This window comes from Hypanus sabinus, chromosome 16, assembly GCF_030144855.1.
Source record: "Hypanus sabinus isolate sHypSab1 chromosome 16, sHypSab1.hap1, whole genome shotgun sequence".
Classification (NCBI taxonomy): domain Eukaryota; kingdom Metazoa; phylum Chordata; class Chondrichthyes; order Myliobatiformes; family Dasyatidae; genus Hypanus; species Hypanus sabinus.
The window spans coordinates 56,264,135-56,287,023 of record NC_082721.1 but is presented as its reverse complement, the minus strand read 5'-3'; the positions used below and the strand labels follow the sequence as shown (position 1 = coordinate 56,287,023).

General features: G+C 42.8%; 1 protein-coding gene across 2 annotated transcripts in view; it reads right to left on the bottom strand.

Annotated features, from left to right (window-relative positions):
- Positions 1-22,889, bottom strand: part of LOC132406318 (adhesion G protein-coupled receptor E2-like) — a 68,203-nt gene that overhangs the window by 30,300 nt on the left and 15,014 nt on the right. Inside the window, exons 2-4 of one of the 2 annotated variants that reach the window (XM_059991820.1) lie at positions 7,880-7,960; positions 2,652-2,795; positions 1,532-1,642 (exon numbers count right to left, since the gene is read on the bottom strand). In XM_059991820.1, coding sequence (XP_059847803.1) covers positions 1,532-1,642; positions 2,652-2,795; positions 7,880-7,960 — 336 coding nt within the window. The remainder of the gene's footprint in view (positions 1-1,531; positions 1,643-2,651; positions 2,796-7,879; positions 7,961-22,889) is intronic. The other variant, XM_059991822.1, reaches the window with a different exon arrangement.

Here is a 22,889-nt window from a genome sequence, read left to right as displayed (position 1 = left end):
GTGGGTGGTGATTGGTGTGGGTGGGGTTGGTGTGGGAAAGGATTTGTGTGGGAAGGGATAGGTGTGGGTGAGGATTGGTGAGGGTGGAGATTAGTGTGGGTGGAGCTTGGCATTGAAGTGAGGACTCTGGGTAGGACCTCACTAGGAAGCACTCCAGAATTCCCTTTGGTGGAAAGTTGGAGACAGGTAATGGGCATCCGAGGAACAGGAATATCCTGTTCCAGTCCAGGGTCCTGGAGGAACTTGTTGTCGGGAGATCGGGTCCTGACTCAGAATGTGAAATGAATTGTGTCCTAAGCTGCGACTGTGAAGGGCAGGAATAAACCCAGACATTGAGCCACTGGCCTGGTCAAAAGGGATAAGGAGTCAGGCAGACTGGGAATGTCTCCCTTACTCATTGTCCCAGCCTTTGGCCATTTGATCTTGAGGTCTGTTTGTCCCAAATTCCTCTCCCTTGTGCTTCATGGCAGAGTTCAGAAAACAATAAACAGACCTGCCAGACACAAAATGCTGGAGGGACTCAACAGGCCAGGCAGCATCTATGGAAAAGATTACAGTCGACACTTCGGACTGAGAACCTTCAGCAGGACCCTGTTGAAACTAACGGAATCTTATATTTAAAGTGCAAACACGAGGAAATCTGCAGATGCTGGAAATTCAAACAACACACACAAAATGCTGGTGGAACACAGCAGGCTAGGCAGCATCTATAGGGAGAAGTGATGTTGACATTTCGGGCCGAGACCCTTCATCAGGACTAACCGAAATGAAAGATAGTAAGAGATTTGAAAGTAGAGGGGGGAGGGGGAAATGCAAAATGATAGGAGTAGACCGGAGGGGGTGAGATGAAGCTAAGAGCAGGAAAGGTGATTGGCGAAAGTGACACAGAGCTGGAGAAGGGAAAGGATCATGGGACGGGAGGCCTCAGGAGAAAGAAGGGGGGGGGGGGAAACACCAGAGGGAGATGGAGAACAGGCAAACAACTAAATATGTCAGGGAGGGGGTAAGGAGGAGGGGCATTAATGGAAGTTAGAGAACATTGACTTCTCTAACTTCCGTTAATGCCCCTCCTCCTTACCCCCTCCCTGACATATTTAGTTGTTTGCCTGTTCTCCATCTCCCTCTGGTGTTCCCCCGCCTCCTTTCTTTCTCCTGAGGCCTCCCGTCCCATGATCCTTTCCCTTCTCCAGCTCTGTATCACTTTCGCCAATCACCTTTCCTGCTCTTAGCTTCATCTCACCCCCTCCGGTCAACTCCTATCATTTCGCATTTCCCCCTCCCCCCTGTACTTTCAGATCTCTTATTATCTTTCTTTTCGGTTAGTCCTGACGAAGGGTCTGGGCCCGAAACGTCGACATCACTTCTCCCTATAGATGCTGCCTAGCCTGCTGTGTTCTACCAGAATTTTGTGTGTGTTGTTGCTTATATTTAAAGTGTTTGTTTAGAGATTAATTTTACTTTCAAACATTAAGAATGTTTTAAACTAATGTATGTCTGCTTTGTGTGAAGTACAATGACCGTCATCCCTCACCTGTACAATTGGAGTGACCTCCTCCGGTCAGACAGCAGTAGTTTCCGATCGTATTTAAGCAGCTTTCCCTCTTGTTACATTTCATTGACTTTAATGTGCACTCATCGACATCTGGGAATAAATTGAAATATTAACGTAAACTTTTGGTTTAGTTCCTCACTGGCTCAGGTTGTGTGTTAGATGAGAAGAAGGATATTTGACCCAGAGACAGTGAGCTCGAGGTCTGAGACTCGACCTCACTGATTCATCGGTAGGGCAGCAGATTGCATCAGCTCTCTAATGAAGCTGTGGTCTCTAAACCGGCTTCACTGGTTGACAGGGGCCCAGAATGCAGACAACCAGGGATGGAACGTAGGGAAAGATGAAGAGGAGCCTTCAGCCACACAATCAGCTGCCTGACTCAGACACTGAGCCAACCCCTCCCAGATTCTGAGGGAATAGAATCACGTTTGTATACTCTAGTGATACTGTTAAGAGGGTAGCTGCTTTCTTTCCCCGGTGGAAAGAAGTGAATCAGTTAGGATTTCACAACTATCGCAAAGCCTTGCTAATCTGAAATTTGCTCAGATTCAAACCATTAACCAAAGTTAAGCTTCCGAACAATCATGGTGATATTGGAGTTCTCACATCCATATTGTTACTGATAACACCAGCTATAGCTCAACCATCGCATCCATCTGAGAGTGAGCTCCTGACCCCTTGGAATCATGCAGCGTGAGGCTTCATGGAATGATGAAGTCTATACAATAGAATACAATCAATATGATGGAAATCAATAATTAATACAGAAAACAATCAAACTCTCAGCAAGTTAAGCAGCATCTGTGGAGGATGAACAAAGTCAATAACCTAACACCTGTGTCACTGACGTGAAAAACTGACAATTTCTTCCTCTGCAGATGCTGCTCAGCTTGCTGAACATTTCTAGCATTGTTAGAACTTTGTTTTGGATCGTGGGAGACTCCTCACTACACATAGATGAGCACAGGAACAATGAAGATCCAATGTGATCTAGCCTGATTACTGCAATCTTCTCCAGGTAACCAAATTGCACTGCTTGCCAATGAAACTGGTGGATACTGGGACAAGCAGTGAAGTTACTGAAACAGAGAAGATTTACCTTTGCAGTAGGGACGCCCAGTTGTACAGTTATGAATCTCCAGGCACAGTCCAAACCCTTTCTTGCAGCGGCAGGTATACTCACTGCGATTGGCCACACAGACTGAGCCATAAGGACACGTGTGTGAACGACAAGCATCAGATTCTGAAATATACAATGGTGAACATTCATTGGCTGCTGACAACTTCTACCCAGCTATTATCAGACTACTTAATGGTTCCTTAGTATGATAAGATGGACTCTTGAACTCAAAATCTACTTTGTTATGATCTTGCACTTTATTGCTTGCTTGTAGCTTTAGAGGACTTCAGTTTTGGGAAGAGATTGGAAAGCTAATGCTTGGAACCTGTTCAATGTAACTGACATTAATTCAATCCCTCTGGAAGATCAGAATGGTAATCTACACTTGGAGATAAAAGAGGTGGGAAGAGATCTTAAATGGATTTTTTGCATCTGTATTTACCCGGGAAATGAATGCAGAGTCTTTAGAAGGGAGGCAAAGCAGCAGCAAGGTCATGAAAGTTATGCAGATTACAAATGAGATATATGATGTGTTGAGGCAAATTAGGGTGGATAAATCTCCAGAGCCTGACAAGGTGTTCCCTTGAGCCCTGTGGGAGGCAGGTGCAGAAATTGCAGAATCCCTAGCAGAGATATTTATACATTGTATTGGAGGGATAGGAAGGTAGGCAGAGGGGGTGATGTGGCTCTACTGGTAAAGAATGGCATCAAATCAGTAGGAAGATGTGACATAGGATTGGAAGGTGTTGAGTCCTTGTGGGTTGAGTTAAGAAACTGCAAGGATAAAAGGACGTTGATGGCAGTTATATACAGGCTTCCCAACTGTGGCTGGGAGGTGGATCACAGGTTACAACAGGAAATAGAAAAGGCGAGTCAAAAGGGCAATGTTATGGTAGTCATGGGAGATTTTAACATGCACGCCGATTGGAAAAATCAGATTGGTAATGGATCTCAAGAGAGTGAATATGTTGAATGCCTAACAGATAGATTTTTAGAGCAGTTTGTTGTTGAGCCTACTAGGGGATCAGCTATACTGGATTGGGTGTTATGTAATGAACCAGAAGCGATTAGGGACTTTAAGGTAAAAGAACCTTTAGGAACCAGTGATCACAATATTGATTGTGTTCAACTTGAAATTTGATAGGGAGAAAGTAAAGTCTGATTTAGCAGTATTTCAGTGGAGTAAGGGAAATTACAATGGTATGAGAGAGGTGTTGGTCAAAGTAAATTGGAAGGGATGTCAGCCGAGTATGTGTTTCTGGAAAAAATGAGGAAGGTTCCGGACATGTGTATTCCAAAAATGAAGAAATACTCAAATGGCAAAATAGTGCAACTGTGGCTGACAAGGGAAGTCAAAGCCATTGTAAAGGCAAAAGAAAGGGCTTACAACAAAGCAAAAATTAGTGGGAAGATGGAGGATTGGGAAGTTTTTAAAAACCTACAGAGAGCAAATAAAAAAATCTTTAGAAGGGAAAAGATGAAATGAAAGAAAACTGGAATAATATCAAAGTAGATAATAAAAGTTTTTTGAAGTATACTAAAAATAAAAGAGAAATGGGAGTGAATATAGGACCTCTAGACAATGAGGCAGGAGAAATAATAATGGGGGACAAGGAGATGGCTGCTGAACTAAATGAATATTTTGTGTCAGGCTTCACTGTGGAAGACACTAGCAGTATGCCTGATGTTGCGTGTGAAGGAAGAGAAGTGGGTACAGTTACTGTTTCAAGAGAGAAGATGCTCAAAAAGCTGAAAGACCTAAAGGTACATAAGTCGTCCGGACAAAATGAATTGCACCCTAGGGTTCTGAAAGAGGTATTATTCGAGATTGTGGTGGCATTAGAAATGATCTTTTAAAAGTCATTGGACTCTGGTATGGTGCCAGAGGACTGGAAACTTGCAAATGTCATTCCACTCTTTAAGAAAGGAGGAAGGCAGCAGAAAGGAAATTATAGACCAGTTAGCCTGACCTCAGTGGTTGGGAAGATGTTAGAGTCAATTGTTAAGGATGAGGTGATGGAGTACTTGGTGACACAGGACAAGATAGGACAAAGTCAGCATGGTTTCTTTCAGAGAAAATCCTGCCTGATGAACCTGTTGGAATTCTTTGAGGAGATTACAAGTAGGATAGATAAAGGGGATGCAGTGGATGTTGTGTATTTGGACTATCAGAAGGCCTTTGACAAGGTGCCACACATGAGGCTGCTTACCAGGTTAAGAGCCCATGGTATTACAGGAAAGTTACTGACATGGTTAGAGCATTGGCTGATTGGTAGGAGGCAGTGAGTGGGAATAAAAGGATCCTTGTCTAGTTGGCTGCCAGTGACTAGTGGTGTTCCGTAGGGGTTGGTGTCGGGACCACTTCTTTTTATGCTGTATATAAATGATTTATTTTATGAAATAGATGGCTTTGTTGTCAAGTTAGCAGGTGATATGAAGATTGGTGGAGGGGCAGGTAGTATTGAAGAAATAGGTAGGATGCAGAAGGACTTTGACAGATTAGGAGAATGGGCAAGAAAGTGGCAAATGAAATACAATGTTGGAAAATGCACTTTGGTAGTAGAAATAAATGTGCAAACTATTTTCTAAATGGGGAGAAAATCCAGGAATCTGAGATGCAGAGGGACTTAGGAGTCCTTGTGCAGAATACCCTGAAGGTAAACTTGCAGTTTGAGTCAGTGGTGAGGAAGGCAAATGCCAAGTTGGAATTTATTTCAAGATATCCTGAATACAAGAGCAGGGATGTGATGCTGAGACTTTATAAGGCACTGGTGAGGCCTCACCTTGAGTATTGTGCAGTTTTGGGCCCATCATCTTAGAAAAGATGTGCTGGCAAGGTTAAGAGGGATGATTCCTGGAATGAAAGGGTCATCATACATGGAATGTTCAGGTCTGTACCCACTGGAATTCAGAGGGATGAGGGGGGAGGATCTCATTGAAGCCTTTCAAATGTTGAAAGGCCTAAACAGAGTAGATGTGGAAAGGATGGTTCCCATGGTGGGAGAGTCTAGAACAAGAGAGCACAGCTTCAGAGTAGAGGGGTGTCCTTTCAAAACAGAGATGTGGAGAAATTTCTTTAACCAAAGGGTGGTGAATTTGTGGAATTTGTTGCCACATGCAGCTGTGGAGGCCAGATTGTTGGGTGTATTTAATGCAGAGATTGATAGGTTCTTGATTGGACATCAAAGGTTATGGGGAGAAGGCTGGGAACTGGGGTTGAGGAGGATAGAAAAAAGGATCAGCCATGATTGAATGGTGGAGCAGACTCGATGAGCCAGATGGCCTAATTCTGCTCCTATCTTGTATGGTCTTATATTTAAATCATTCTTAGCAACTGGTGAGGAACCAGAGGACTGAAATGTTGTTCCCGTTGTTCAAGAAAGGCTCTAAAAATAAATCAGAAAATTATAGGCTAGTGAGCTTGACATCAGTAGTGGGAAAGTTAATGGAAGGTATTCCAAGGGACCGGATCCATGGTAGTGGAGGTTGTCTATATGGCCTTCAGCAAGGCATTTGACAAGTCCTGCTTGGGAGGTTGGTCAGGAAAGTTCAGCTGCTTGGAATTTACATTGGCATTGTGGGAGAAGCTAGAGATGGTAGTAGATGGTTGCCTCTGTGACTGGAGGCCTGTGCTGCAGGGATCAGTGCTGGGTCTGTTGTTGTTTGTCATGTGTATCAATGATTTGAATGATAATGTGGTTAATTGGATCACAATTTTGTAGATGACACCAAGATTGGGGGTGAAGTGGACAATGAGGAAGACTGTCAGAACTTGCAGCAGGATCTGGATCAGCTAGAAAAATGGGCTGAAAAATGGCAGATGGAATTTAATGCAGACAAGTAGGAGGTGATGTACTTTGGTAGAAACAACCAGAGTGGGCCTTACACAGTAAATGGTAGGGCACTAAGGTACAGTATGCAGCAGAACAAAGGGATCAGGGAATAAATACGGGTCCATAATTCATTGAAAGTGGCAGTACATGTAGATAGAGTCATACAGAAAGCTTTTGGCACATTGGCCTTCATAAATCGTACTGGAGATGGGATGTTATGTTGAAGTTGTATAAAGACATTGGTGTGGCCTAATTTGGAGTATTGAGTGCAGTTTTAGTCATCTACTTACAGGAAAAATGTACACATTTGTAAATAAGATTGTAAGAGTATAGAGAAAATTTACAAGGATGTTGCTGGGTCTGGAGGACCTGATTTATAAATAGTGATTGAATAGGTTAGGATTCATTCCTTGGAATGTGGAAGATTGAGTATACAAAATTAAGAGGGGTATTGATAGGGTAAATGCAAACAGGCTTTTACCACTGAGGTTGGGTGGGACTACAGCTAGAGGTCTTGTGTTAGGCGAAAGGTGAAAAGTTTAAGGGGAACATGAGGGGAAACGTCTTCACCCAGAGGGTTGCAAGAGTGTGGAATAAGTTGTCAACACAAGTGGTACATGTGAGTTAAATATCAAAGTTTAAGAGAAGTTTGGATAGGTACATGGATAGTAGGAGTATGGCTGGCTATGGTTTGGTTGCAGGTCGGTGGGAGTAGGCAGTTTAAATGGTTTGGCATGGACTAGATGGGCCAAAGGGCTTGGTTTCTGTGCTATGTTTTTCTATGACTTGATGACGCTGACATTTGATTAGCCCCAGATTTTGATATTCCTGTCCGCACTGTCTACGCTATCCACCCACACTGTCCACACCATCTATACCACCCACACTGTTTACTCTGTCCACACAGTTCACACCACTCCAGGTATCTGTCAGTTCCACAAACTCCTACATTATGTTTGGGATGTCACACATTCTGCTCCTGGTCCAATGACCAGCATGGCCTCAGGAGGTCAAAGGGCCTGATTCTGTGCCCTATGAAACCATATAGTGATGATCAGGAACCAAGATTCTAAGGATGCAGTGCTGGAGAGGGCCATTCTAAACAGGATGAGGTACTCTTGCAACCCTCTGAGTGAAGACGTTTCCCCTCATGTTCCTCTTAAACTTTTCACCTTTCGCCTAACACAAGACCTCTAGCTGTAGTCCCACCCAACCTCAGTGGTAAATTTAGAACCATGCATCCGGGGCGGTAGGCAGGTTTCCATTTACCTTCAGACACAACCAGTATACTCCCTTACTGAATTAAGTTAGTCCTAACACTACAGAAGCAAGAGAGGGTAGTTCCGAAGCTGGTGATGAAGGTTTGTCACTTACCCTTACACTTGGCTCTGTTTTGGGGTGAGCAGGAATCAGAGGAAACAGAGTTCAGTGCCTGCAGGTCATGGAGAAATAACACTGCACATGAAGAGAGAAGCATGTTAGAAGCAGCAGGCAGGAACCCTTCTTTGAAAGCAAAGCAGCCAGTTGTCCAGCTTATTTCACTTTGCATCTGATTACCAAGAGAAGCTACATCAATGCTGCAGAGTATTTTGCCCTGTTTATTTCCAGGTCTGAGTGTGTGTTCATTTGGTCATAGGTTCCTTCAGCTCTACATAGCTAATGTTGATTCACTGTGTCACTTCAGTCCCACTCACGAATTTCTGTGTTCCTAACAGGAGGTGGTCTGACAGTAGCTGGGAGCTGACTTCACTGGGCTAACACTGGGCTTCACTGGGCTAAAGAATGGCAGGATTAATATTTCAGGTCTGGATCCTTATTGCAAACCTGACCCAAATGACAGTCTTTTCCTGCAGATGCTGCTGAGTGTTTCCAGGGTTTCTGTTCTTTGTTGTGTGAGTGAGGGAAGTGTTTCACTGGTGGCAGTGAACTATGATAACCACCAGAGGGCAGCACTTCAGTGGAGCTGGGATCCCAGTCTGAGCCTGACTGCACCCTTGGGCTGTGTGTGTCAGTGAGAGCAGAAACCCAACAGTCCTGGAGCCTGATCTCAGTCAGAAATGGGTTGCACAAGAACTAGAGATCAGGAGCAGATGGAGGTCACAGCTTCTTGAGTCTGCAAGCAGTACCCTCCTAGCTGATTATCCATCAACAGTTCCATTCACTTCAATCTGCAGCTCCTCAGCAAGTGAAACCGCAGGGGCAGTCTGAGCAATACCCTGCAACCATCAGGCTCCTGAACCAGCATGGGTAACTTCACTCACCTCAACACTGAACTGATTCCACAACCATTGGACTTACTTTCGAACTCAGTATTATTTATTTATTTTTATTTACATGATTTGTCTTCTTTTGGATATTGGTTGTTGGCTTATCTTTGTTTATGCTTAGTTTTTCATAAAATCTATTGGTTTTCTTTATTTTCCTGTAAATGCCTGCCAGAAAATGAATCTCAGGGTAGCATATAGCGACATGCACTCAGTGGCCATTTTATTAGGTACATGGGTTTGTTAATGCAACTATCTAATCAAAGTTCAAAGTAAATTTATTATCAAAATACAGTGGTGCTAGAAAGTTAGTGAACCCTGTATAAATTGTCTATTTCTGCATAAATATGACCTAAAATGTGATCAGATCTTCACGTGTCCTAAAACTAGATGAAGAGCCCAATATCTATAAAAGCTGTCAACGTTTTAGATGCCATGCCATATCTTTGCAAAAAGAAGCATTGCTGTGCTTTCTTCATAATTGCACTTACATGCTGAGCCCAGGACAGATCCTCTGAAGTGATAAACCAAGGTATTTAAAGTTGCTAACCCTTTCCACCGCCATTCCCCAATGAGATTTGGCTCCAATCGTCCAATTATCTGGCAGCAACTCAGTGCATAAAAGTTGTAGCACGAAGTTGCTGAGAAGGTAATGGTTAAGTATTCTTCTTTTGTGTCACATTCCTCATTGATCTTAAGTATTGTCCATAATGAAACAAAATCTAAAAGGCTTTTAAAGATGCTGAGATGTCTGAGCATTCACAGCAACCTTAATGTTCAAAGTCAAAGTCAAATTTATTAACAAATTTCTGTACGTATACATTCAGTTACCACTTTATTCGTTACACCTGTGCACCTACTCGTTAATGGAAATATTTAATCAGTCAATCATGTGGCAGCAACTCAATCCATAAAACATTGCTGACATGGTCAAGAGGTGCAGTTGCTCAGAATGGGGAAGAAATGAGATCTAAATTACTTTGATTGTGGAATGATTGTTGGTGCCAGATGGGGCAGTTTTAGTATCTCAGAAACTGCTGATCTGGGATTTTCGCACCGAGCAGGATTTAAAAAGAGTGGTGCGACAAAACAACATCCAGTGAGCAACAGTTCTGTGATGAAAATGGCTTGTTAATGAGAGAAGTCAGATTGGTTCAAAGTGACAAGAAGGCAATAGTAACTCAAATAACCACACATTATAACAGTACCAATGGTGTACAGAAGAGCATCTCTGAATACACAACATGCTGAACCTGGAAACAGATGTGCTACAGAAGCAGAAGTACACAAATATATGTTCAATAGCCACTTTATTAGGTACAATATATAGATGTTTATTTATTTAGAGATACAAGCCCTTCCAGCCCAATGAGTTGAACTGCCCCACAACCCACCTACTTAATCTTAGCCTAATCATGGGACTATCTACAATGGCCAATTAATCTATTAAGCAGCATGCTTGTGGGAGGAAACCAGAGCAAACTTGTGCTCATGGGAAGGATGTACAAATATCTTTCACACAACATCAGATTTGAACTCAGAACTCTGGAACACCCCAAGCTGTAATAGTGTCATGTGGGACACTCTGTGTCACACAGCTCTGTTCCTGTGGGAGCCTCCCTGTGGAATATGTGGGTTTTCACCAGGTCTTCTGATTTCCTCCCACAATCCAAAGACTTACCAGGTAGGCTAATTGGTCCATGTAAGTTATCCTGTGATTAGGTTAGGGTTAATTGTGGTTGTGAGGTTGCTGGGGAGGTGTGGCCTGCAGGGCCAAAAAGGCCTATTCAGATTGCCTGTTTGCTACTGATAGCAGATCACTGGGTTTTCACAGATCGCCCGTCAAGTACCGACATCAGATCACTGTGTGAAGTGGCTTCCCGAATCTCCAGAACACAATAAGCATGAAACTGTGAGGCATCAGTCCATTCTGAACATGCTTGTTTAGGCTATAACAGGGCAGTGTGGAGGGGGAGGCAGACTAATCAATACCTCAGGGATGTAAGTAACAGACACTTAAACCATTTCCAAACTGTGTGACCTGATCACTACAGCAAGTAATGAAAAGCATGTTTAGTTGTATAAGCATGCAAGACAGCCTGCCACAGTGATGCATAAAGAATACATGTGCAAAATGCTGGAGATACTCAGCAGGTCAGGCAGCTTCTATGGAAAAGAGTGCAGTTGATGTTTTGGCCTGAGGTCATTGTCAGGTACAACATGTCTGCCTGACAACAGCATCAGTGTCAGGTATAACACCTGTCTGCATAATAACAGCATCAGTATCAGGTACAACACCTGTCTGCCTCACAACAGAATCATTGGCAACAGTATCGGTGTCAGGTTCAACACATATTAACCCGTGCCACGTGCTAATGAGCGCAAGAATAGGATGATCAGGCATATTAATGTGTGGCTGAGAGACTGGTGTAGGGGACAGGGCTTCGGGTTCCTGGATCACTGGTGCATTTTCTGGGGGAGGTACGACCTGTACAAAAAGGATGGGTTACACCTGAACCCAAAGGTGTCTAATATCCTAGCAGGCAGGTTTAATAGAGCTGTTAGGGAGGATTCAAACTAATTTGGCAGGGTGGTGGGAATCGGAATGATAGGGCTGAGGGAGGGGAACACAGAAATAAATCAAAGATTGAGAGCAACAGAGATAATAGAAAGGACAAGCAGGAGATGAAGCAGAATCACAGCCAGTGGAATGAGTTACAGGGAAATAGAGGCATGGAGCAGTTAAAACAGAAAGCAACAAATACTAGATTGAAAGTGTTGTATTTGAATGCACGCAGCATAAGGATAAAATGGCTGATCTTGAAATTCAGCTGCAGATTGGCAAGTATATTGTTGTGGCCATCTCTGAAACTTGGTTAAAGGATGGCTGCCATTGGGAGTTGAATGTCCAAGGGTATATGGTGTATCAGAAAGATAGGTTAGTAGGCAGAGGGGGTGGTGTGGTATTAAACCATTAGAAAGGGATGACAGAGGATCGGAAGGTGTAGAGTCTCTATGGGTTGAGTTAAGAAATGGCAAGGGTAAAAGGACACTAATGGCAGTTGTATACAGGCCTCCAAACAGCAGCAGGGATGTGGAATACAAATTACAGCTGGAGACAGAAAAGGCATGTCAGAAAGGCAATGTCATGATAATCAGGGGGAGTGGATTGGGAAAACCAGGCCAGTACTGGACCTCAAGAGAGAGAATTTGTAGAATGTCTAAGGCAGGGGTCAGCAACCTTTACCACTGAAAGAGCCACTTGGACCCGTTTCCCACAGAAAAGAAAACACTGGGAGCCGCAAAACCCGTTTGACATTTAAAATGAAATAACACTGCATACAACGTTTTGTTTTGCCTTTATGCTATGTATAAACAAACTATAATGTGTTGCATTTATGAAATTGATGAACTCCTGCAGAGAAAACGAAATTACATTTCTGCATGCAACAGAAACATTTTGAACTCCGAAAAAAAGACGTTAGGTTAAAGGTTACTTTTAAGTAAAATACTCAACGTCTATTTGAGTCCTTCTTGTATTTATGAAAAACGCCAAACTTAAATTTGCCGCCAGCAGCAAATCAAAAATAACATCAGCCAGCTGTCAGCCTGAAAAATAAAAGGACTATTTCACTGAACAATGAAAACATATGAATATACGTAAAATAATAGGCAATTAAAATATTTATCATACTTGTTCAGGTTGACACACACCTGACAATGCAGTCGTATTCAGTAGGGATGGATCGATGCTTAGGGGAGTGACTGGGAAGGATAATGTGTTTTTTTCCTCTCCGAACTCACAGAAGCGTTTCCCAAACGATGTTTGCATTGCGATGATTGCAGAATGTAAATACTCCGAATTTATCATGTCGTGACATTGTTTGAACTCTCTCAAATTGGGCAAGTGAGACAATGTGCCTTTCTGTAAATCTCTGGCAAGCACTGTCAACTTGCGCTCGAATGCCAAAACATCCTCCAACATGTGCAGGGCTGTACGTCCTTACCCCGTTGAAGAGCTGTGTTCAGCGTGTTCAGGTGCGCTGTCATGTCTACCATGAAGTGTAGCTTTTCCAGCCACTCTGGCTGTTCCAGCTCAGGAAAGTTGAGCCCTTTGCTGCCCAGGAAAGTTTTCACTTCTTCCAGACACGCGACAAAGCGTTTCAGCACCTCCCCTCTGGACAGCCAGCGATAAAAACACGTAGCGGTTGCTACACGCAGTCAGTAAACTGCAGTCAAAGATAGCTTTATTCGAACTAAACAGCCTTGCTTTTAAGCCTCCCTCAACCCGCCCCCCATGGGCGCGGATGCTGCAAAAGACACGTACTCACAAACCCCCGTAGGCTATCTCCCTTAGCCTGAACGCTGGCTAATTGTGAGCCGGTTCGGATGTGTCAGGAAATGGGTCGCCACAACATCTTATTTAGATTGTACAAGATCACCATAATCTTCAAATTTAGATTTACATTTCAAAAACTAACAAACTAACATAAAATACATTTTAATTAAATACTGACCATGTAGCGGTGTGCTACACGCAGCGCTAAAATTACGACACGGAGTCGGTAACTGCAGTCGAAGGAAAAAACCTTATTCGAAATCTTCAGCCTCACTTTTAAGCCTCCCTCAACCTGCCCCCCATGGCGCAGAGGCTCCAAAGCTCTGTGCTCGCAAACCCCCGTAGGCTATCTAATTGTGAGTCGGTTCGGATGTGCCAGGAAAAGGGTCGCCACAACCAATTATTTCCCAAAGTAACAGGGAGCCGCAGCACAGACGTAAAAGAGCCACATGTGGCTCCGGAGCCGCGGGTTGCCGACCCCCGGTCTAAGGGGATGCCTTCTTAGAGTAACTTGTTGTTGAGCCCACTAGGCAGACAGGTGTTGTACCTGATACTGATGGTATTATTATGCAGACAGGTGTTATACCTGACACTGGGACTGTTGTTGAGCACAATAGTGGGAAGATAGAGGATTGGGAAGCTTTTAAGAACTTGCAGAAGAGAACTAAGAAGGTCATTAGGAAGGAAAAGATGAATTATGAAAGGAAGCTGCTGACGAATATCAAAACAGATACTAAAAGCATATAAAGCATAAGAGAGAGTTGAGGGTAGATACAGGACCAATACAAAATGACACTGGAGATATTGTAATGAGAGACTCAGAGATGGTAGATGAACTGAATGTATATTTTACATCAGTCTTCATAGTGGAAGATGTCTACAGTATACCGGACATTCAAGAGTGACAGGGAAGTGAAGTATCTGCAGTAATAATTACAATTGAGAAGGTGCTCAGGAAACTTAATGGTCTGAGGGTGGATAAATCTCCTAGACCTGATGGAATGCACCCTCAGGTTCTGAAGGAAGTAGCTGGAGAGATTGTGGAGGCATAACGATGATCTTTCAAGAATCAATAGATTCCGGCATTGTACCGGATGACTGGAAAATTGCAAATGTTATTCCGCTATTTAAGAAGGGTGGGAGGTAGCAGAAAGGAAACCATAGACCTGTTAGCCTGACATCAGTGGTTGGGAAGTTGTTGGAATTGATTATTTGGGATGAGATTATGGAATACCTGGAGGCACATGACAAGATAGGCCAAAGCCAGCATGGTTTCCTGAAAGGAAATTCTTGCCTGACTAACCTACTGTAATTCTTTGAGGAAATTACAAACAGGGTAGACAAAGGAGATGAATAGATATGCTGTACTTGGATTTTCAGAAGGCCTTTGACAAGGAGCTGCACATGAGGCTGCTTATCAAGATAAAAGCCAACAGAATCACAGGAGAGTTACTAGCATGGGTGGAACATTGGCTGATCGGCAGAAAACAGAGAGTAGGAATAAACGTATCCTGTTCTGGCTGGCTGCCAGTGGAGTTCCACAGGGGCCAGTGTTGGGGACTGCTGCATTTTACGATGCATGCCAATGATTTGGACTATGGTATTAATGGATTTGCAGCTAAATTTGCTGATGATACAAAGAAGATAGAGGAGTGGGTGGTGTTGAGGAAACAGAGAGCCTGCAGATAGATTTAGATAGTTTAGGGGAATGGGCAAAGAAGTGGCAAATGAAATACAATGTTGGAAAGTGTATGGTTATGCACTTCGGTGGAAGAAGTAAACAGGCAGACCATTATTTAGAAAGAATTCAAAATGCAGAGATGTAAAGGGACTTGGGAGTCCTTGTACAGGATATCCTAAAGTTAACCTCCAGGCTCAGTTGGTGGTGAAGAAGGTGAATTCATTTCTAGAGGTATAGAATAAAAGAGTACGGATGTGATGTTGAGGCTCTATAAGGCACTCGTGAGATCACACTTGGAGTATTGTGTTTAGTTTTGGGCTCTTTATTTTGGAAAGGATATATTGACATTGCAGAGGATTCAGAGAAAGTTCATGAGAATGATTCCAGGAATGAAAGGGTTACTGTATGAGAAATGTTTGGCAGCTCTTGGGCTGTATTCCCTAGAGTTCAGGAGAATGAGGGGGAATCTCATTGAAACATTCCAAATGTTAAAAGACCTGAACAGATTAGATATGGCAAAGTTATTTCCCATGGTAGGGGATTCTAGGACAAGAGGGCACGACTTCAGGATTGAAGGATGTCCACTTAGAACAGAGATGTGGAGAAATTACTTTAGTCAGAGAGTGTTAAATCTGTGGAATTTGTTGCCACGCACGGCTGTGGAGGCCAAGTCATTAGGTGCATCTAAGGCAGAGATAGATAAATTCTTGATTAGCCAGGGCATCAAAGGGTGTGGGGATGACTGGAAGAATTGGATCAGCCCATGAATGAATGACGGAGCAGAATCTATGAGCTGAATGGCCTACTTCTGCTCCTGTATCTTGGTATTATTTCTGCCAGACAACAGTCAGGTACAACATCTGTCTGCCTGTCAACAATATCAGTGTTAGGTACAACACCTGTCTGCCTGACAACAGGATACATCTCAGGTACAACACATGTCTGCCTGGCAACAGTACCAGTTTCAGGTACAATGTGTGTGTCTGATACCAGTATCAGAGTCAGGTACAACATATCTATATAACAATAGTATCATTGTCAGGTACAACACCTGTCTGTCTGACAACATTGTCAGTGTCAGGTACAATATATCTGCCTGCCAATACTATCAGTGTCAGGTGCAACATGTCTGCCTGACAACGATATCAGTGTCAGGTACAGCACATGTCAGCCTGACAAAAGTATCAGTGTCAGGTTCAAGGTGTCTGCCTGACAACAGCATCAGTGTCAGGTACAACACATGTTTGTCTAATAACAGTATCAGTGTCAGGTACCACATGTGTGTCTGACAACAGTTGTGTATTGTGGAGCCAGTTTGCCCAGCAGAAACGGCAGCTGTTAGCTGCACACCCCCAAGAGCATTTTAGTCCCACCCTGTTTATATATGGTCATCCAGTAAGGAAGGGGGCATGGAGGGATGAGGATGTCCTAGTCAACTTGCTCCTGGGGCTGGCGAAATCCGCCATCCGAGGGTCTTGGAAACGGGTGGCGGGAGGATCTCCCCGGGCAGACTGCCTGGCAATGTTTAGGGGGTATGTTCGTGCTCGGGTAACTATTGAAAAGGAACACGCGCAGTCCACAGTGGCCTTGGAGGAGTTTGGGCTCCGTGGGGTGTAAATGCCATCGTGGATAGAGATGGCAACATTCTGGTGTAATGTCTATTGTCTATTTGTAGTGCAGTAATTGTGTTTGCCACTGTTTTGTATATATTGTATAGCACCGAAATTTGTAATAAAGGATTTTGTAATAAAAAAAAGAGAATGGAGAGAGCAGCCTGATGCATGCTAGTCCACAGCTGAGTGGCACAACAGACTGAAGGGAGTCGGAGAGGAGAGGGGAACAGACTGCCATTGACCTAATCACCCTTCTGTACCTACTCCAGTGCATCTGCTGTTTGTGACCTTAGGAGGAGAGCTCCACTGGACAATATGACTCACCCTACATGCTGGGAATCTGAAATTAAATCTAAGATTTCTGGGAAGACTCAGCAGGTCAGGCAGCATCTGTGGAGGAGGAGCAGATATAATGTTTCAGGTTAAAGAGTCTTCAGCAGAACCAGGAAGTCAGAATTGCATTGTGTTTATTGAAGCAAAATAAAGAGGAATCCTTCAAAGAGACTGCCCTGCAACCGATCACACCAGTGCAGGCGTCTGGCCCTGATTCTGTGAGTGCAATTTGTGCGACACCCATCAAGGTGTTGCAGTGGGAATCAGAACCCAACAGGACTGGAGAATGGAGGTCCCTGCAGAATTTGAACACACGAGAAAAATCTTAAATTTGATCAGGAGCCAGTCAGGCGATAGGAAATTGCATCCAGGTTTATATCAGAACGCAGGGAGTAATATTTGAGCATCCAGCAAAACACAGTACAAAACTATTGAAATGTGCTAATCGCCAGACTTGCATCTATTTAATCAAATCTTGGGATCTTGGAGTATAGATCCACAATTCCTTGAAAGTGGCTGCAAAGGTAGATAGGGTGAGCTTTTGGTGCACAGATCTTCATAAGTCAATGTACTGGAGATGGGACGTTATATTGAAGTTGTAGAAGATGTTGGTGAAGCTTAGTTTGGAGAATTGTGTACAGTCTGGCCAACTACCTACAGGAAAGATATCAATAAGATTTAAAGAATGCAGAGAAAATTTACAAGGATGCTGCCAGGGCTTGAGGACCTGAGTTATAGAGAAAGTTAGTATAGGTTAGGACTTTATTTCATGGAGTGTCAGAGAATGAGGGGAGATTTGATAGAGGTATACAAAATTATGAGACGTATTGATAGGGTAAATGCAACAGGCATTTTCCACTGAGTTTAGGTGAGACCAGAATTAGAGTTTCACATAATCTCAGTGGAAAAAGTCGTGGGTTGAGGGTGAAAGGTGAAATGTTTCTGTGCTGTACTGTTCTATGACTCTATCTCCTCCCTTCAGAAACTGCCAGAGCTTATGTCCATAAAGCTATCTTGAAATGTACTTGATATGATGTTAGAAACCCTGCTGAAAGCTTACAAGCAACTGGAATAAAAACAGAAAACTCTGGTAATCAGATAAGACAGTTTGCTATTTCTGCTTCATTCTGGTTTATTGCACGGCCCACTGTCTAAATCAAATTAATCTGCACCGAGGTTTGAATGTGAAAGGTGCAAAACCTTCATCTAAACTTTACCATTTTCCTACGCAAGGAACTGTGTGACTGCATTGTTAAAATAATGAAACAGCACAGTCCCTCAACACCATATCTGGTGCTTGAGTGAGTAGAGGAAACAATTGTTGCCAAACAGATTAAGGAATTCATAGGGACCAGAATAAGTTCAAAGATAAACTTAATTCTGATACCGAAACAGAAATAAAATGAGAGTGGATTGGATTTTGAAACGACAAAGAGACGGAGGGAAAGAAGGAATGGATTGTGCAATGAACGGTGTAGATCAGTGGGACCAAATGGATTGGTGTTGGGTACACCAGGGTACTGAGGTTGAAAGGGTTGAGAGTTTCAGATTCATAGACGTGGTCCAAGCACATTGATGTCACTGACAGGAAAGCTCACCAATGCTACTACTTCCTCAGAATACTAAAGAAATTTGGTACGTTCTCTTTGTTCTATTGATTTTCAATCAATGTGTCATAGAAAGCATGTTATCTGATGCGTGGCATCTGATCTGCATGTGGCTGTAAGAATGCAGAGTTGTGGTCACAAATAAGTGCATCACAGAAAACCAGCATCTCCTCTATGGACTTTGCTGAGACTTCACTGCCTCAGTAAAACAGCCAAATTAATTAAAATCCTAGCCAGCCCAGACATTCTCTCCTCTTCTCTCTTCAAAAGCAGAAGATATGCGTTTAAGAGTTGGAATGTTATGGTGAGGTTGTATAAGGCATTGGTGAGGCCGAATTTGGAGTATTGTGTTCAGTTTTGGTCACCGAATTACAGGAAGGATATTAGTAAGGTTGAAAGAGTGCAGAGAAGGTTTACAAGGATGTTGCCGGGACTTGAGAAACTGAGTTACGGAGAAAGGTTGAATAGGTTAGGACTTTATTCCCTGGAGCGTAAAAGAATGAGGGAGACTTGATAGAGGTATATAAAATTATGAAGGGTATAGATAGAGTGAATGCAAGCTGGCTTTTTCCACTGAGGCTAGGGGAGAAAAAACAGAGATCATGGGTTAAGGGTGAAGGGAGAAAAATTTAAAGGGAACATTGGGGGGGCTTCTTCACACAGAGAGTGGTGGGAGTGTGGAATGAGCTGCTAGATGAAGTAGTAAATGCGGGCTCACTTTTAACATTTAAGAAGAACTTGGACAGGTACATGGATGAGAGGTGTATGGAGGGATATGGGCCAGGTGCAGGTCAGTAGGACTAGGCAGTAAAATGGTTCGGCACAGCCAAGAAGGGCCAAAAAGCCTGTTTCTGTGCTGTAATGTTCTATGGTTCTTATATACATCAGTTCAAAGTAAATTTATTGTCAAAGTGCATAGATGTCACCCTTTGCAACTTTGAGATATATTTACTTGCGGACATGCACAGTAAATCCAAGAAACACTACATAATCATTGAAAGGCAACATTCAATAGGACAGACAAACAACCAATGTGCAAAGGACAACAAACTGAAAATATGAAAACAAAAGCAATAAATATTGAGAATGTGAAAATGAGTCTATAGATTGTGGGAACAGTTCAGTGATGGAGCAAGTGAAGTTGAGTGAAAATATCCTCTCTTGTTTAAGAGATTGATGCCTGAGGGGTAATAACTGTTCTTGAACTTGGTGGTGAGGGTCCTGAGGCTCCTGTACCTTCCTCCTGATGCCAGCAGTGAGAAATGAGCATACCTGAGTGGAGGTGTTCCTTGATGATGAATGTTGCTTCCCTGAAACAGCATTCTGTGTAGACATTGCTCAATGGTGAGGAGGGATTTACTCATGATGGACTAGGCCAAATCCACTACATTTTGTAGGATATTCTGTTTGAGAGTATTGGTATTTTCATTCCAGGCCATGATGCAACCAATCAACTCCACCACACAACTATATAATCTGTCAAAGTTTTAGATGTCATGCCAAATCTTTGCAAATGTATAAGGAAATACAGGCACTCCTATACTTTCTTTGTAATTGCACATGCTCTGGTCCAGGGCAGATCCTCTGAAATGATTACACTGTGAAATTTAAAGTTGCAGACCCTGTCCTCCATTGAACTTCCTATGAGACTGGCTCATGGACTCCCAGCTTCCTTTTCCTGGTCAATAATCAGCTCTTCAGTCTTGCTGACATTGAGTGAGGGGTTTTTGTTGTGGTAATAACAATGTATAGAAACCAGATTTTCAGTTTCCCTCCTACATGCTGATTCATCACCACATTTGATTTGGCCCATGCCAGTGGTGTCGTCAGCAAACTTAAATATGGCATTGGAGCTGTGCTTAACCTCAAAGCCTGAAAGAACATACCAACTGGTTCAGGAACAGCTTCTGGCCTGTTGTTATAAGACAATAGAATAGTCCTCAAGTAGGACACAATGGAGTCCTGACCTTGCATCTTTCTGTCTCCTGGTGCTGCATTTTCTCTGTAAGTATAACACTTTATTCTGCACCTTGTTAATGTTTAACCTTTTACTACCTGTACTGTTGTAATGATTTGATCTGTATGGACGGTATACAAGACAGGTTTTCACTGTACAAGTTCCTATAATAAACCGATTTTTCAATTTACCAGAAGACACAAACTCAGTGGATTGATCAATCTTCTTCTGTGCTGTAAAATATGAAAAGTAAACGCGAGGAAGTACTATTTTGCTGTTGATGATGTAACTAAACCACTTGCAGGAGGGAAGATTAATGAAAGATTTCACAATTTATGAACTGCTCTGCTTCTGTGCTCAGGTGAGTAGGGATATCTGGAAGCCCTATTCCCTGACTGTCAGTGAGCTGACACCTGATTCTGTTTGTCATTATATCTGGTCACAATGGTGTGAGTACAATTGAATTGAGGTCATTCTGTTTGATATGTGCCCTAACTTGAGCAGCCTCTGTCAGTTAACAATATACTAGGGTTAGACTTAAAATTAAGTGTTGTCCTTCAGAACTTGATCTTGGGGAAAGAATTTCAAACTTTTCTTAATTTGTGTGGTGAGTGTTTCCCATATCCCTTCCTGCTTCTGATTGTCAGCTACGGCTTTGGTCCCAGGTTTCCTGGCGAGGGACTGAGTTCTCAGTTAAGGCTGTGAGTATCTTTCCTCAGCACTTCATCCTCCTCACTTTCACCACATAACTCCTTTACATTTCTTGGCCTTCACTTCATCTCCACTGACAGCCTGCACCAGGGTCTTATGTCTGGCTCATGGTGATGTATTATTCACAAGAGATAATATGGACTTGCACCAGCAAGTTTGTACATTCTCCATGTAACCTCGTGGGTTTCCTTCAGCTGTTGCCATTTCCTTCACATCCTAAAGATGAATGGGTAGGGTTAGTAAATATGGAAAACTAGTGACATTTGCAGGCTGCCCAGCTCATTCCTTGCTGATTTGATTTGATACAAATGATACATTCTACTGCACGTTTCAATGTACATGTGACAAATAAAACTAAGCTTTTTATCTTTACATTCAGATTCTGATAGTTATATTTGAAGGCCATTTGTCTCTATTGCAGCTCCAGAAAATTCAAGAATATATTCAAATTTCTTCTACTTCTTCAAGTTACTTCCTTTTTTATCCTTGAGCTATCTCTTCAAGATTTTCCCACATCTACAGAGATTAACTGAAGCGAATGCTGCTACTCCTGAGGTTGGGTAAACCCAGTTTTACACCCTGTTCCATATGGCAAAACTTGGCATCAAGGTCTTTGGGGAAGTTCACAAGGAGGGGGCAGTTCCACTTATGGAAAAGTCAAGAGAAAGTTGGATTGTACTCCTCAGGATGACAGAGGGAAAAGAATAGGTTTAAAATCGGACAGGATGTAACAGAACAAATTGTTTGTTGTGGCATAGAAAATTCAAAATCAGCTGCAGAAGAACAAAAGGCAGTCACACAAACAGTCTTTTGTGCAAATTTAGTTGCCTTCAGTGGTTGGAAAGATATTGAAGTCCATTATTAAGGATAGGGATTCAGGCACTTTGTAAAATAGGCTGAAGTCAGCATAGTTTCTTTAAGGAAAATCTTGCCTGACAAGCTGTTGGGAGTTTTTGAGGAAATAACAGGCAGGATTGACCAAGGAGAGTCGATGGATGTTGTTCACTTGGATTTTCAGAAGGCTTTTGACAAGGTGCCATTCATGAGGCTACTAAAGATGATAAGTGTTCAAGTTCTTGGGTGTCAAGATCTCTGTGGACCTAACCTGGTCCCAATATATTGATGCAGCTATAAAGGAGGCAAGACAGTGACTATACTTCATTAGGAGTTTGAAGAGATTTGGTATGTCAACAAAGACACTCAAAAACTTCAATAGATGTACCGTGGAGAGCATTCTGACAGGCTGCATTCTGGTATGGGGGTGGGGCTACTGCACAGGACCAAAAGAAGCAGCAGAGGGTCAGCTCCATTTTGGGTACTAGCCCACAAAGTATCCAGGACACCTTTAAGGAGCGGTGTCTCAGAAAGGCAACATCCATTATTGAGGACCCCCAGCACCCAGGGCATGCCCTTTTCTCATTGTTACTGTCAGGGAGGATGTACAGAAGCCTGAGAGCACCCACTTAGCAATTCAGGAACAGCTTCTTCCCCTCTGCCATCTGATTCCTAAATGGACATTGAACCCTTGAACACTACCACATATATTTCTGTTTTTGCACAATTTTGTCTATTCAATATACATAGACAGTATTGTAATTGATTTGCTATTTATTTATTATTATTTTTCTTCTTCTATATTACGTATTGCATTGAACTGCTGCTGGCAAGTAAACAAATTTCTGTGAAAATAAACCTGATTCTAATTCTAACTCTGGTATTATAGGAAAGGCACTAGCATGGATAGAAGATTGGCTGACTGGCAGAAGACAGAGTGGGAATGGGGGGGGGGGGGTGCTCTTTCTGGTTAGCTTCTGTTGGCTAGTGGTGTTCCACAGGGACTGGTGTTGGATCTGCCACATCTTTAATGTAGTATATTAAT